Genomic DNA, 14,692 nt, shown 5'->3' on the forward strand with positions numbered 1-14,692 from the left:
TAGACTGCAGTATTCACAGTATACAATACATCCTCCAATTGTCAAACAAGTGATTTAAATGATATCTGGAAAACGATATACTGACTCGCAGCTGCATTAGAAATTGCAGACATCATATCGCCCAAGACAGTATGTGAGAATAATCAGGCTCGCTGTACATCTTGCCTGCCACCTCTTCTATGGGGGCGTTAGTTATTTTTTTTCAGATACTGTGTACAGACTTTGCTTCAGCAATATGAGGTGAGTATAGAACTCCTGAGCTAATGTATATTCCTCGCATCTATGTGTTGGTATAGGCTAGAATGCCTGAATAGGAATCATACTCAGAAGCATAGGACTCATTTTCACGACGCAGACCCTATGCAGTTCCAAAACATTTTCAGCCAGCTCATATATCGCGATATACAATAATTTGTAGCTAATTTTTGTAGCCTTAAACATGATTTACAGTTTATTGTATGAGTGATATCTTTGCTGAGACAATAGCGCTGAAAAGCATGTGACTGCACAGATTTCGTGTGAGACATCGAGTAGCACGGAGAGTCATTGTTAATACTAATCTCCCTTTATGTGTTCCCCTGGGATGCAGAGGGAATTCGCGCTTGCTGCTATAACTATTTCTGCACCTTGGAATTCCCTCTTGGGATCAGAATCCGGGAGAGCCCTAACATATATTCCAGCAACTTGGTATTCCAGGACCCGGGAGAGCCTATAACCTATTTCAGCACCTTGGACAGTTCCACTGAGTATTCCAGGACCCGGAGAGCCTATGACCTATTTCAGCACCTTAGATAGCTTCTCTAAGTATTCCAGGACCGGTATAGCCTATACCCTATTTCAGCACTTTGGATAGCTCTACTATTACCTATTTCAGCACCCTGGACATCTATTCCAGGACTCGGGAGAGCTTATAACGATTTCTGCACCTTGGAGAGTTCATTTGAGTAATCTTGGATTTGCGAGAGCCCCATAGCGCATTTCAGCACCTTGGACATCTCCTCTGAGCGTTCCAGGAACCGGGTGAGCCCTATTACCTATTTCAGTTCCATCACCTTACAATATTCCAGGACCGGGAGAGCCCTATACCAATATTCAACACCTTGGACAACTCCGCTTAGTATTCGAGGACCGGGTAGAGTCCTATGTGGATTTCAGTGATTTGGGTTCGGATTCTACTACATTCATTTGCGACTCGTGTTAGTTCTGAACTGTACGGGAGCAGCTTGAAGACTCTTTTTGGAATTTGTTGCAGCACTGAAGAAAGTCTTCACGAACATGCATTGCAGGAGCAGTACTCAGGTCCTGGGACTGCAAGTATGCCTTCTTATTTTATGTAAGTGTTGTGTTTAATTAATGGTTATGTAATGAATGCCATGTAACATTATCTGTAAAAGGTAGTACTAGAGTACTTTACAAGTGGCAGCTTAGTAGGATGTTCAGTAATGTCTATGACAAGACTGCAGTATGTGCTATAGCAGACGGTGACAACGTTGCAGGATACTATGCACATTATGTGATCTGACAGTGAACGATATTGTTTCTTTGTTTGACAGACTCTATTGCTCCTAACGTGGCAGAACAGGAGGTTGAGAATCTCTCAGGTTTATCCAGTAATCCTGAGAAAAATATTTTTGCAATTCGGGAAAATGGGACCACCTGCCTTATGGCAGAATTCTCAGCTAAGATACTTGTTCCCTATGAAGTCCCTTCCAGTAACGATGTGGACGTAAGTAGTCATTTATGGGTGTACTAACTGCTAAAATACATACCTGCTGAGGGTTACTATAACTATGTTTAAATAAACCGTTTCTAGTTCACATTCAATGTCCACTAAGATTATTTATTACATTTGCTCATCAAAGCCCTTTGTCTGTTATCAAATGCTACTGTATGATTGGGGACTAACATACTGTAACAAAAAACAACAACAACAGTATTTTAAGGATGGAAATGAGATGTGGTAAAATAAAATCCATTTGCTCTAGTTATTATGAACAGTAATGATAGAGTATAATGTGTACAGTATATTCTATAGCTGTAAGTGAATTACGTGCTACAACAGTGTCATTATTTGTCTGTTTCAGTGGAATCTGGAAGATGCTAACATTCAGTTACCCAGAGACACTGACATTAGAGGAAAGTGCTGGAGTAACGAGTCTGAGCTGCATTTGTCATGGTTAGACAAATCTTACACACTGAAGTTGTTCTTTATTAAGGTAACTGATGATAATCGTTTAGCGTTGCATTATTGAAGTAAAATAAACTGTTACAGTTACAGACTGAATTGGTATTGCATTGAATCAATAAATATACCAGTAAAATAGGCAATGTATGATTAGAATAAAAGTTTTCAGCTATCCTCCCCCTTTCTATGCAGTAGGAACTCCACCTTTGTATTATTCACTATACCCAATGTTATATCTGCGCTGAGTTCTGCTATCTATGTTAGCTGCACAGTATGCAGCATATGGATATAGAACTATGTATATAAAACTATAAGTATAGAAAAATGTGTAGAAATATAGAACTATGTAATGTGTGTTAATGGCTGTACAAATACAATTTAAAAAATATATATAAATGATTCATCGGTAATTGATTTTATTGATAGGATGGACAGGATTCCACAAAGTCCAGTAGAAGGAGCTGGAAAATGAACAAAGTTCAGTTTTTATATGACTTGTCAGAACGAACAAACTTCAAAAATGGTGCAAGACGTGAGTATTAGTAGCTACTGCAGCACATATACAGATGGCCCCATATATAGAAACTACAGATATATATATATATATATATATATATACATATATATATATATATATATATATATAGACACACACATACATACATACATATAGACTCTCTTTTCTCTATATATATATTACTATATTATGTTTTATTATTATATGTAAGGCTATGTATATTGTACATTATTATATATATTTTATACTATATTCAAATTATAGCTTAAATACTTAGATTGTAGACCACTAGACTTACTATAGACTCCATTCACATTGGTCTAGCACACAACATGAGCTCCAGTTTAAAGCGGTTTTTGCCTTCCACCATTAGCTTGCTGCATTTTACTTACTGCAGTCCCTGCAAAGTGGCACATGGCATGAAAATGCTTAATTACACATATTGCAAGGAAAAAAAACTATTTAATTCACTGAAACCTGCACATATATCGTAAAAGAAGAAAATGGAAGGTAATATGGTCAGAGGAGGTTACTGTAGCTGCAGTGGCTGAGTCATATTGTGCAGAGACTGCTGACGTGCGACCAACAGATGTTCAAGTGGTTCTGCTGAGCGCAAAGCAGCACTGGCGGTTCTGCCCCTAGCTCTCCCATATGGGGCCTTATTTTCACATCCATTTACACTTGTATAGAAAAAAATTATAATATTATTATTATTATGATTATGATTATTATTATTATTATTATTATTATTATTATTATATATTATTATTGTATCATCTTCACCATGATAAAATTTTTATAATGTGTTCACGTTTAAGTGACTTTAAAAATGGAAATTGTTACAGATTATATTCCACATACAGTATATCTGTCTATCTGGGAGATCATGTTCACTTCTTAAGGCCAACTGTCAATATTTCAATACTGTACTTAACTTCTATATATATCATGTCTAGATATACACACATATCCTGTATATATACTGTGTATATATCTATATACAGTATGTACTAATATAGTAAGTACATTGTGTCTGTCTGTTTGTTTTGAGGTTGGTACAAAAACTACTGATCTGATTGTCAAATTGAAGCTGAGCAATGACAAAAACAAAATTTATTGACATCATCAATGCAAAAGATATGTGTGGCACCATGCGTGTGGCCGGTAAGGGGTGAGGGGGAGAGGTGTTATGGGCCCACAGTTACTTGAATAGGACAAGCTACATAGCAGTCTGTGCACAGGGCACACAATGACATTGGTGTGAGTGGTGGATGAATAGGATAGGTTACATAGCAGTCTGTGCACAGGGCACACAGTGACATAGATGTGAGTGGTGGATGAATAGGATAGGCTACATAGCAGTCTGTGCACAGGGCACACAGTGACATTGGTGTGACTGATGGATGAATAGGATAGACTACATAGCAGTCTGTGCACAGGGCACACAGTGACATTGGTGTGAGTGGTGGATGAACAGGATAGGTTACATAGCAGTCTGTGCACAGGGCACACAGTGACATTGGTGTGAGTGGTGGATGAATAGGATAGGTTACATAGCAGTCTGTGCACAGGGCACACAGTGACATTGGTGTGAGTGGTGGATGAATAGGATAGGCTACATAGCAGTCTGTGCACAGGGCACACAGTAACATCGGTGTGAGTGGTGGGTGAAATCGCTGCTGCCACCAGTCTGTATAGCGCTGCTAGTCACATGGGCCACTCCTGCAACAGGGTTCCTATGCAAAGCAATACAACTAGAACACCTCAAATAAAAAAACAATGCTGACAGAAGCGATGTCATTGTGGGCAACTGGGCAGCCACTAGTGTATAGTACCAGTACACCACCCGTTAAATTGCAATAAAGTAGAAAATGTGGCCCTGATTCAGAGCCGGACACTCTAACAGAGCACTCGCTCTGAATCAGGGCCGTCCTTCTTGATTTTTAGAGCGGCCTCCTGGCCGTTCATATAGCTGTGGGTGACCGCCCACAGCTATAGCGAGCGGCCAGGAAGATGGTCGCGATGGTCAAGACCATCGCGACCATCGGGCTTGCGACGAGACCCTTGTGGTAGGGTCTCGTTGCCGCAAGCCCTAGAATGCTTTTGGCTCAAACAGAGCTGAAAGCACTCCCACTGACATCACTTGTGATGTCAGTGGGGCCGGTCCCAGACGGTAGGCGTTCCTATGGGAACGCCTCCGTCTGGGCAGCCACGCCCATGGCACGCCCACCGAAGGGGGCGTGCTGTCACTCAACATCGACAACACGCCCCCTTTGGTACGAGACCCGGAGCGACGGTTTGCCCGTCGCTATCCAGGTCTTACGCATGCGCACGACGGACCCGGCTCCGTCGTGCGCATGCGTACTGGGCCAACATCGACCAGCTTGCGAGCACTCAGCGCTCGTGAGCGGGTCTGAATCAGGCCCAGTATTCAAAGCACAGCCATCAAATTCAGTAGAGCCAGCACGTCACATGAGTATATGAAAAGCAGCCATAATACTCATCACTGCCTCATGACCAAATGCAGGGAATAGCCAGAAGCTTCAGGTGCAGAATGCCCACTGTGCAATGCAGGCTCAATGTTGGTCCAATTGTGTGCCTTAATTTCTGGCAAGTTTTATAGTGCATGATGTAGCATTTGCAGAGGGAACATATTTTGCACACCGTACAGACCTAGGGTAGGATTTGGGGTTATTTTGGGAAATTCATGTATTTAGAGCTTTATTGTGCCGGATTATTCAGATGAGAAAAAGGCGAGGTGCATTTTTAGGAGTGTTCCTTGATGTGTGGAGGGGGTCATAGCTGTAATCATGTCTTTCCCTATACTTAATTAAGATCATCCTTTGCCTCCATGTAGTCCTTCAGCAGACAAGTCCATTTCAATTTGCATACTGAGCAATGTCTTATAAATCTTCACAAAGTACTATATATAATACCATCAGGGCTTACTGTATGACCCCATACACCCATGATTAGTTTCAGGCTAAGCTAACAATTATTTTATAAGAAAAATAAAAAGTAAAAAGGTGTTCCAAAAAGTGGACGGAGGTTGGACCTCTTCTAGGTTAAGGAAACACAGAGAGTAAAGGGTAGGTGTGTCCTTTGATGCGTTGGACAGGCAATCAACATGCACAGAAAAAATTTTATGCTGCACATCAAAGGGCTGATGCAGAGTTGATTATATGCCCATTATGGAGCTGTCTCGCATATATTCACATTGGGCATGGTCAGAAAATGGGTGCACACAAAAAGGGCTATGCAGAGTAATATGCACTTTGATGACATTGGGCCTGATTCAGAGCCGGACGCAATTAGCGCTCGCTCGTTCGGAAAATAGGGGTGGCTATTCAAATCAACCGTTTGCTCTTTGCGGACTGTTCACGCCTCTAGGTCTGAACGAGCGAACAAAACTTGCGGTCGTTTTTTTAAAAATTACACCCCCTGGCCGCTCGCATCCTACGTCATGTCCGCTATTTATTAGATTAATCGAGTACATCGACCAGGGTATGAACTGCTCGCTATTCTTGGGGTTGGTTTTTGCTACCACAATTTTGCGAGTTTTAATTATGCACACCCATAAACCGCCCGTTTTGACCTTTAAGCACCCGTGCGTTCGGATCTCCACTCCCCGTTTTCAAGCACCTTCCCCCGTTACCACCCACATACGCCTACTCCTGTCACTCAAATTATCAGGGATTCGCTATTTTGCGAGCACATGAATTTCGACCGCACTGACTGGTTCGCGCATGCGTATAACGATCTGTACACATGCGCAGTTGGGCAAACATCGCTCGGAACGAACGAGCGGCCGCTTACGAGCGGCTCTGAATCAGGCCCATTGACTCAACTGAAGAGACGGAATTTGGGGACATGCAGGGGTCTTGTCATGAAGGGCGTGTTTTCACAAATGTGTCTTTTTCAGTCTTGGACATAAGCAAATATATGGCCATAAGGAGACGTGTCTTTTACACCCAGTATTTGCCATGTTTAAGTACTCATTGATGCTGATGACCTGTAGCAAACCGGGTGCACATGCTACTATACTCTCACAGAGGTTGGAGGATCTCTAGATGTGTACAGCTGTGCATACTGTATATGTGAATGTATGCAGTATTTTCATGCATGTTGCTTTGGAGCAAAGGACAGGACAATTTACAGCTCTCCATCAGACTCTAATTGTGCTTCCTAAATGAGGACCATTGTCAGTATTTTTATGCTTCACAGTGATATGAATACATTGTAAAGTTCAGTTTGATAATTATGCAATACATTTTACTCATTCATTAACAGTTACTTATATAGTCCACACATACAGTATTATGCAGCATTTTACGGAGAATATCTCAGTCCTTCACATCAGTCCCTGCACCAATGGGGCTTACAATCTATATTCCCTATCACATGGAAATACACATACACACTAGGGTTTATTTTTTGTCGGAGGTCAAATAACCTACTAATATGTGGGAGGAAACAGGAGCACCTGAAGGAAAGCCACACAAACATGGAGAAAACATGCAAACTCCACACTGGTAGTGCCCTGATTGAACCCAGTAGGTGTAGATTTCATACAGTTATAGATCCTCCAAATAAAAGAATTCTCACAAAACTGTTTTAATGATATTTATAACTTGGCACAATACAAACTCATTGATAATCTCCTATTATCCTTAGCTGGGAAGCACACTGCCACTAGCCACCACATATCTCTGATGGTCACACCGGCTGGGATGTCCTATGAATGTGAGGCCACAGAGAAAGTCAGCCTGACTTCCACTGACCAGAAGAAAACCGTGGTCTTGTACCTGTCTGAGGTCCACATTCAGCCATTTGATATTCAGAGTGATTTCGTCTACAGTGAAGGTACAGTATTGTCACGTTACCACTTATTATCATTATTAGTCACAAATTAGGAAACTTGACTGCATCATTTATACAATAGTGATCAGGTGTAAACTACAGTAGGCTGATACTTATTGGGCCGGATTTAATTATCCCCGGTAACTGAACGGGTGCTAATTGATTGAAGACCCGTATTAGCCCTGCTTATTGGGGATTTCTTTACGGGTCTCCTGAGACCCAAAAAGAAACCCCCATTAACTGTTCAGTTATTGGGTGATAACGCACAGGTCCGTGAACTTATCACGGATCCTGTGCGTTAGCACCCAATAGCCAGTGGTAACGCACATGTTCAGCGTGCGTTAACAAGGTTAAGGAGCGAATGCGGGAGGCTAATTGAATAGCCCTGGGTGTTAAACCCCGAGGCTACCTCTCGTTATTACATGCAGTTATTTTCCACGGGTAATTGAATTCCCCCCATAGTGTTATACATAAAGGGGCTGATTATGAATCTGACGGATCTCTTTGTACAGATGCAAATAGAAAGATTTGGCATTTAGCGCATGCCCATGAGCAAATGTACGCATTGTTCGGTATCTCACTATTGGACAGATCTTTGTCAGATCTCGCTTTGCGTGAAATGGGCATTGCAGGATGGGAACTGAGTGGTGGCAGTATGATTCCTGGCATTAGCCCTATGGAAACTGGCAATAGTATAAGGAAGTACTGTACTTGAGGCTTCCGTGGCATCAGACAAATACAGCCACTTGTGTCTGACTCATAATCACTCTCAAAGTGTACGTTGTACAGTATGCCAATGTATACTTCATTCTGTTTATGCAGCACCAATTGTTTTGTAGTGTTGTACAACTGGGAAGACACACAGGGAATGATTCAGACCCGTTCGCTATATGCGTGCACTCAGGGGCGCGAGAGGGGGGGGGAGCGGGTACAGATTACCGGGGCCCGGGCTTCCTGAGGGGCCCGGTTCCGGCGCCGCTCCCCCTCCCTCACAGCAGCCCAGCACACAGCGTGTGCTGAGCTGCAGTGGAGACTGCTCATGGCTGCTGAGCAGCAGCCACAGCAGTCTCCTAAGCCTGTGGGGGGAGCGATCACACTGATCGCGCCCCCCCCTGGCTTTGCACCGGGCTGAGGGGGCTCAGAGCGCCCCCTCTCCCCAGCGTGCAGCGACGCTGCATATCTTTTTTCCCCCCGGAAAGGGGGCGTGGCCACGCCTCCCGCGATTAGGCCACACCCCCTATTACCCGGGCCCGCAGCGGCTCTCAGCGGGCCTGCGTGCACTCGCAAGCGGCCCGATGTTCTGCATACGTGCATGCGCACGCTTTGTTCTGCGCGTGCGCGAACTACTCACTGCGATCGCATACCGTTCGCTCGCCCAGCAAAGGCAGCCCTGGGTAATGTGGTAACAGGGGCAGGACACTAATAACGGGGATTTGGAGATGCGAATGCAGGCGTGCCCGGGTGTTTCAAAGCCGTTTTAGAGGCGTGCATAATTAAAAGGCAGCGTCATAGTACACGTCACTTGCCATTTTTTTACACTGATTTCCTCGCAATGCTTGCGGTAGGGTAAAGCAACCGCAAGCACTGCCTTAGCATCCAATGGTGCTCGATGTACCAATGTTTTAATACACTTCCTGGATATGACGTGTTGCTGGTGGGCGGCTCTGCCTGTGCGATAGGGCGCATGCATGCACAAAGTGGGCGCACGCTAAGACATGGTGGGCGTGCTTATGCCTTGGCGAGCGATCGCTTCCCGTGGCATCACTTTGAAAAATTTGCATACGCATCTAGCGAGCATACGCAGATAGCGACCGGGTCTGAATCAGGCCCACAGTTCATTAGTACACAGGTACTAAGGCCAACAAACACACATCCTTCCTCCATCTTACAAGAATAGGTTATGAGTACTGTAGCTGTAATGTCTGCTAATAAACAAATGCCGTACACGGTGCGATGAGGCGATGGGGGATCCGACGTCCGACATATCGGGCGGTCCGCGCACATGGTGCAATCGGGTGGCCAACCGCCCGATCTGCCGGCTCCTCCCCTCACCCGCCTAGCAATCATGGGATCGCACATCGCATCCCCTGATTGCATGGTTCTGCAGTGCGATCAGGCGATGCGATGTACGACCCCACGGGAGCGCGCTTTGTACGAAATCAGGCCCATACACGGTGCAATATCGTACCAATCCATCAGATCGGCTACATTATCGCACCGTGAATGGGCCGTCTAAAAGAGATAGAAGTTGTTTATGATCGCATCATATTGGATAAGCAAGTCTATCTGATGCTCAACATGCACCTTTATATATGAACTGCGCCGAAATGTGAAACAAGGACAGGACAATGGAAGGACCTGTGTGGGTCAAGGGCTCTAATTCACTGCACATTCATGCACCTTAAACAATCACACAAAAAAATGTAAGATTTGGAGATTTTGTGGGATGTAATCGAACTTTTAAATAATATAAAATAATGAGTAACTTACACAGTGGGGTGAAACAGTGCATCATTAGGCCCCATAGCAAAAATTGGGCAACTGTCCAGTGAATGTGCTATGGCCTCCCGGGCCTCCACTTTACTCTAAAAACAAAAGAGTCATGGTTTCTCTGTTGAGCATTCAGCAGTCTGACTATTGTGCAGTAAAGCCACAATAGGCTAAGAAAAGGCCTCTGCAATGTTTTTTTCTGAGTCGAGCAGGGGCCCTGGTGGATGATGGTGGTGCACGGGGCTGTGAGGGAGATGACAGCAATTTTCGGGGCCTCCACACCTCCAGACCCTGTCGTAGCTGCACCACCTACAATGGCGGCAGTTCTGGCTCTGCAGGTGGAGTAAAGAGCAGCTATTTATGAACATTTGCTCCATACAGACACTAGTGTGCAGTAAGTAAGTCTGCTTGAAATACACGAAAGGCTGTCTTGAATTCTCCTTAATATCTGGAATTATATTTACATTATGTTATATTAGCTGGTGCAAATTGGTGACATTTTAATCATGGTATATATGCGCTATAAAGTCCCACCTTGTAAAGTTGCGGTTATTCTGCAAATTAGATGGCCAGGTGGGCCATGACTGTGATTATTGTGGTGATAACACTTATATACTGTATGTTGGTCTGTAAAAGTAAATACAGCTCCTCAGGTTTCATAAAATTGTGTTGTTTTATAAGATATTAAAACTAAACAAATGTTTCAAAACTTCTAAAGAGTGGATAGGTGGACATGTGAAGTTGTCCATAGCAACCAATCAGCTTTTACCGTTTTTATAGCATGTACTTGATAAATACTAGCTAGAAGCTGATTGGTTGCTATTGGAAACTTCTCCACTGGTCCACTTACACTACTTAGAAGGTTTGAAACATTTACCCCATGTCAAACTCTTATACTGAAACCATGATATGTTTTCCATAACTGGCCAAGAATCCTAGCCAATGGTTGATGGTCTTACATATCTTTTAAACTGAGTTTAGAGAATATTTAGGTCTTGCAAACTTACTACTGATGTCTCTCTCATTCTAGAGTACAAATGTCTGACAGATCAGAGGAAACAGCTGGAAGAAATGTTACCTCTTATTCTAGGCATAACTTTAGGACTGGCTATTGTGATCATCCTGGCTGTATACCACATTCACCATAAGATGACATCCAACCAAGTGCAGATCCCACGAGACAGATCTCTATATAAGCACATGGGATAGAGAAAGGACTTACTAAATGCAAGGCACAATGATCATCAGGTAGAAAAGCCAACAGCACTTTCCTGATATCCCCTCCATTATCTTCCTGTAAGTTATATCCTGTATACATTTCCCCCACTTAGCAGTGATGTGCAGGTAGTGTTTCCTAGTTCTGCACTGGAAAACCGCACTATGCTCTAGAGTTCCAGTGTGGCGCCCATGCCGGTATCAATGTATAGCTCTTATGAATATTATTTGTTTTAAAGGACATATTTACATACATTACTAGTTGCATTCTTCTACTGCAGAACCTATGCATGATCTATATATTTATAATCAGCTAATATCTATGAGAAGATAACTTATAAATATTGTTAAATAATACTAAGCTTTGCACAGTGTTTTCTAAAGGCAATTGTAAACACCAAAATTACCATCCGCGCTTTTCTACTAGATAGGTATTAAATATTTATGTTGAAGCAAATAGAAATTTTGATGCTATGACGGTAATTTTTGCCAAGAAAACCAGAAATATTCTGTATAATGATGAGTACGGGGGCATGCTGCATGTTACTGTGTAATCCTTTACATTATGACATCACACTGTTTTCAGATATGGATTGCTGTGTGTTGCTTTCCTTTTGGAAAATTGTACCCAAAAAGATGACTGTCTTGGTCCTTACAATCATTTGTAGTACTTTAAGTAACCATAGTTGCAAGAAGTCCTTAATCTCCTGAAACAGTCCTAGGTTTTAAATATTTGTTTTAAATGTATCAGCCCAGCAGTGGTGTTCCTGTAAATTGCTAAAATGTTAGCAAAATAATTTAGCTGTTTTTTAAAATACAAACTATGCAATTGGCACTTAAATATATACATAATAGTCTTATATAGAATATAATCTGTATAAAATGGATCTTTACACTGAAACGCTCAGGAATATGTAGGGTCCCTCTATATATGGATACTATTACTGGCTAAGAGAACTAACGCTACAACATTGCAAAACAATATATAACAATTGAAAATACAACACCCCTGTTTGCATTGTAGGTTGGCAAGTTGTGGCTGTATCTCTAGCTTTGGTGCGTTGTTCTTCCTCATGACGAGCTACATGTAATAGCCTGCATTATTCAGCTGTTGAAGATTGCAGGCTATTACATTTAGCCTGACAACTTGGTCAATAGACCATATTTATCTTTGTTTTATTCATTGGGGATCATTAGGCAATTTCATAGTTATTTTTATTTATTTTATTTATTTGTACATAGTACATACATTTTTACACAGTGCTATTTATATAGAATTCGCTATATAGATTTTTCCTGCCTGCAGATGCTTCCATTCCAGTTGTTGGTGCATTGGACAAAGAGATATGATGTGACAGGTCCAAAGTCACAAACCGCTGTCATTGGGATTCAAAGCTGTGAGAGCAATCTACTGTACATCTCATCTTACCAACCCATACCTTAACCCCTCATTCCTTACCTTCCCATAACTTACCTCCCCATTCCTTACCTCCCCATACCTTATCTCCCCATACCTTATCTCCCCATCCCTTACCTCCCATTCCCTACCTCCCCATACCTTACCTCCCCATACCTTACCTCCCCATTCCTTAACTCCCATTCCTTACATCTCCATTCCTTACCTCCAAATACCTTATTTCCCCATTCCTTACCTCCACATACCTTAAATCCTCATTCCTTACCTCCCCATACCTTAACCCCTCATTCCTTACCTTCCTATACCTTACCTTCCCATTCCTTACCTTCCCATACCTCATCTCCCCATTACTTATCTCCCATTCCCTACCTCCCCATACCTTATCTCCCCATTCCTTACTTCCCATTCCTTACCTCCCCATACGTTACCTCCCCATTCCCTACCTCCCATTCCTTACCTCTCCATTCCTTGCTTCCCATTTCTTACCTCCCCATACCTTATTTACCCATTCCTTACCTCCACATACCTTACCTCCTCATTCCTTACCTCCCCATACCTTACCTCCCCATTCCTTACATCCCCATACCTTACCTCCCCATTCTTTACCTCCTCATTCCTTACCTCCCCGTACCTAACCACCCCATTCCTTACCTTCCCATACCTTACCTCCCCATTCCTTACCTCCCCATTCCTTACCACCCCATACGTTACCTCCCCAAACCACACCTTCCCAAACCTTTCCTCCCCATACCTTACCTTCCCATTCCTTACCTCCCCAAACCTTACCTCCCCATTCCTTACATCCCCATACCTTACCTCTGCAAACCACACATTCCCAAACCTTACCTCCCCATATCTTACCTTCCCATTCCTTACCTCCCCATACCTTAACTTACCTCCTCATATCTTACTTCCCCATACCTTACCTCCCAATACTGTACCTCTCCATTCCTTACTAACCCATCCTTACCTCCCCATACCTTATTTCCCCATTCCTTACCTCCACATACCTTACCTCCTCATTCCTTACCTCCCCATACCTTACCTCCCCATTCCTTACATCCCCATACCTTACCTCTCCATTCCTTACCTCCCCAAACCACACCTTCCCAAACCTTTCCTCCCCATTCCTTACCACCCCAAACTACACCTTCCCAAACCTTTCCTCCCCATACCTTACCTCCCCAAACCACACCTTCCCAAACCTTTCCTCCCTATACCTTCCCATTCCTTACCTCCCCAAACCTTACCTCCCCAAACCTTACTTCCCAAACCTTACCTTCCCATATCTTACCTTCCCATTCCTTACCTCCCCAAACCTTACCTCCCCATTCCTTACATCCCCATACCTTACCTCCCCAAACCACACATTCCCAAACCTTACCTCCCCATATCTTACCTTCCCATTCCTTACCTCCCCATACCTTAACTTACCTCCTCATATCTTACTTCCCCATACCTTACCTCCCAATACTGTACCTCTCCATTCCTTACTAACCCATCCTTACCTCCCCATACCTTATTTCCCCATTCCTTACCTCCACATACCTTACCTCCTCATTCCTTACCTCCCCATACCTTACCTCCCCATTCCTTACATCCCCATACCTTACCTCTCCATTCCTTACCTCCCCAAACCACACCTTCCCAAACCTTTCCTCCCCATTCCTTACCACCCCAAACTACACCTTCCCAAACCTTTCCTCCCCATACCTTACCTCCCCAAACCACACCTTCCCAAACCTTTCCTCCCTATACCTTCCCATTCCTTACCTCCCCAAACCTTACCTTCCCAAACCTTACTTCCCAAACCTTACCTCCCCATATCTTACCTTCCCATTCCTACCTCCCCATACCTTAACTTACCTCCTCATATCTTACTTCCCCATACCTTACCTCCCCATACTGTACCTTACCTCCCCATTCCTTACTTCCCTATTCCTTACTTCCCCATTCCTTACCTCCCCATACCTTACCTCCCCATACATTACCTCCCCATTCCTTACCT

General features: G+C 43.3%; 1 protein-coding gene across 1 annotated transcript; it reads left to right on the forward strand.

The window, feature by feature from the left end:
- The first annotated feature begins 208 nt into the window (after positions 1–208).
- LAMP5 (lysosome associated membrane protein 5) lies at positions 209–13,121 on the forward strand. Its single transcript, XM_088478052.1, has 7 exons — positions 209–240; positions 590–1,333; positions 1,554–1,726; positions 2,085–2,216; positions 2,612–2,717; positions 7,377–7,565; positions 11,083–13,121. Exons 2-7 carry the CDS (start codon positions 1,276–1,278, stop codon positions 11,259–11,261), a joined length of 837 nt encoding a protein of 278 aa, XP_088334178.1. The 5' UTR covers positions 209–240; positions 590–1,275; the 3' UTR covers positions 11,262–13,121.
- The last annotated feature ends 1,571 nt before the right edge of the window (positions 13,122–14,692 follow it).

Source organism: Taudactylus pleione, unplaced genomic scaffold, assembly GCF_031769625.1.
Source record: "Taudactylus pleione unplaced genomic scaffold, aTauple2 ptg000206l, whole genome shotgun sequence".
Lineage (NCBI taxonomy): Eukaryota > Metazoa > Chordata > Amphibia > Anura > Myobatrachidae > Taudactylus > Taudactylus pleione.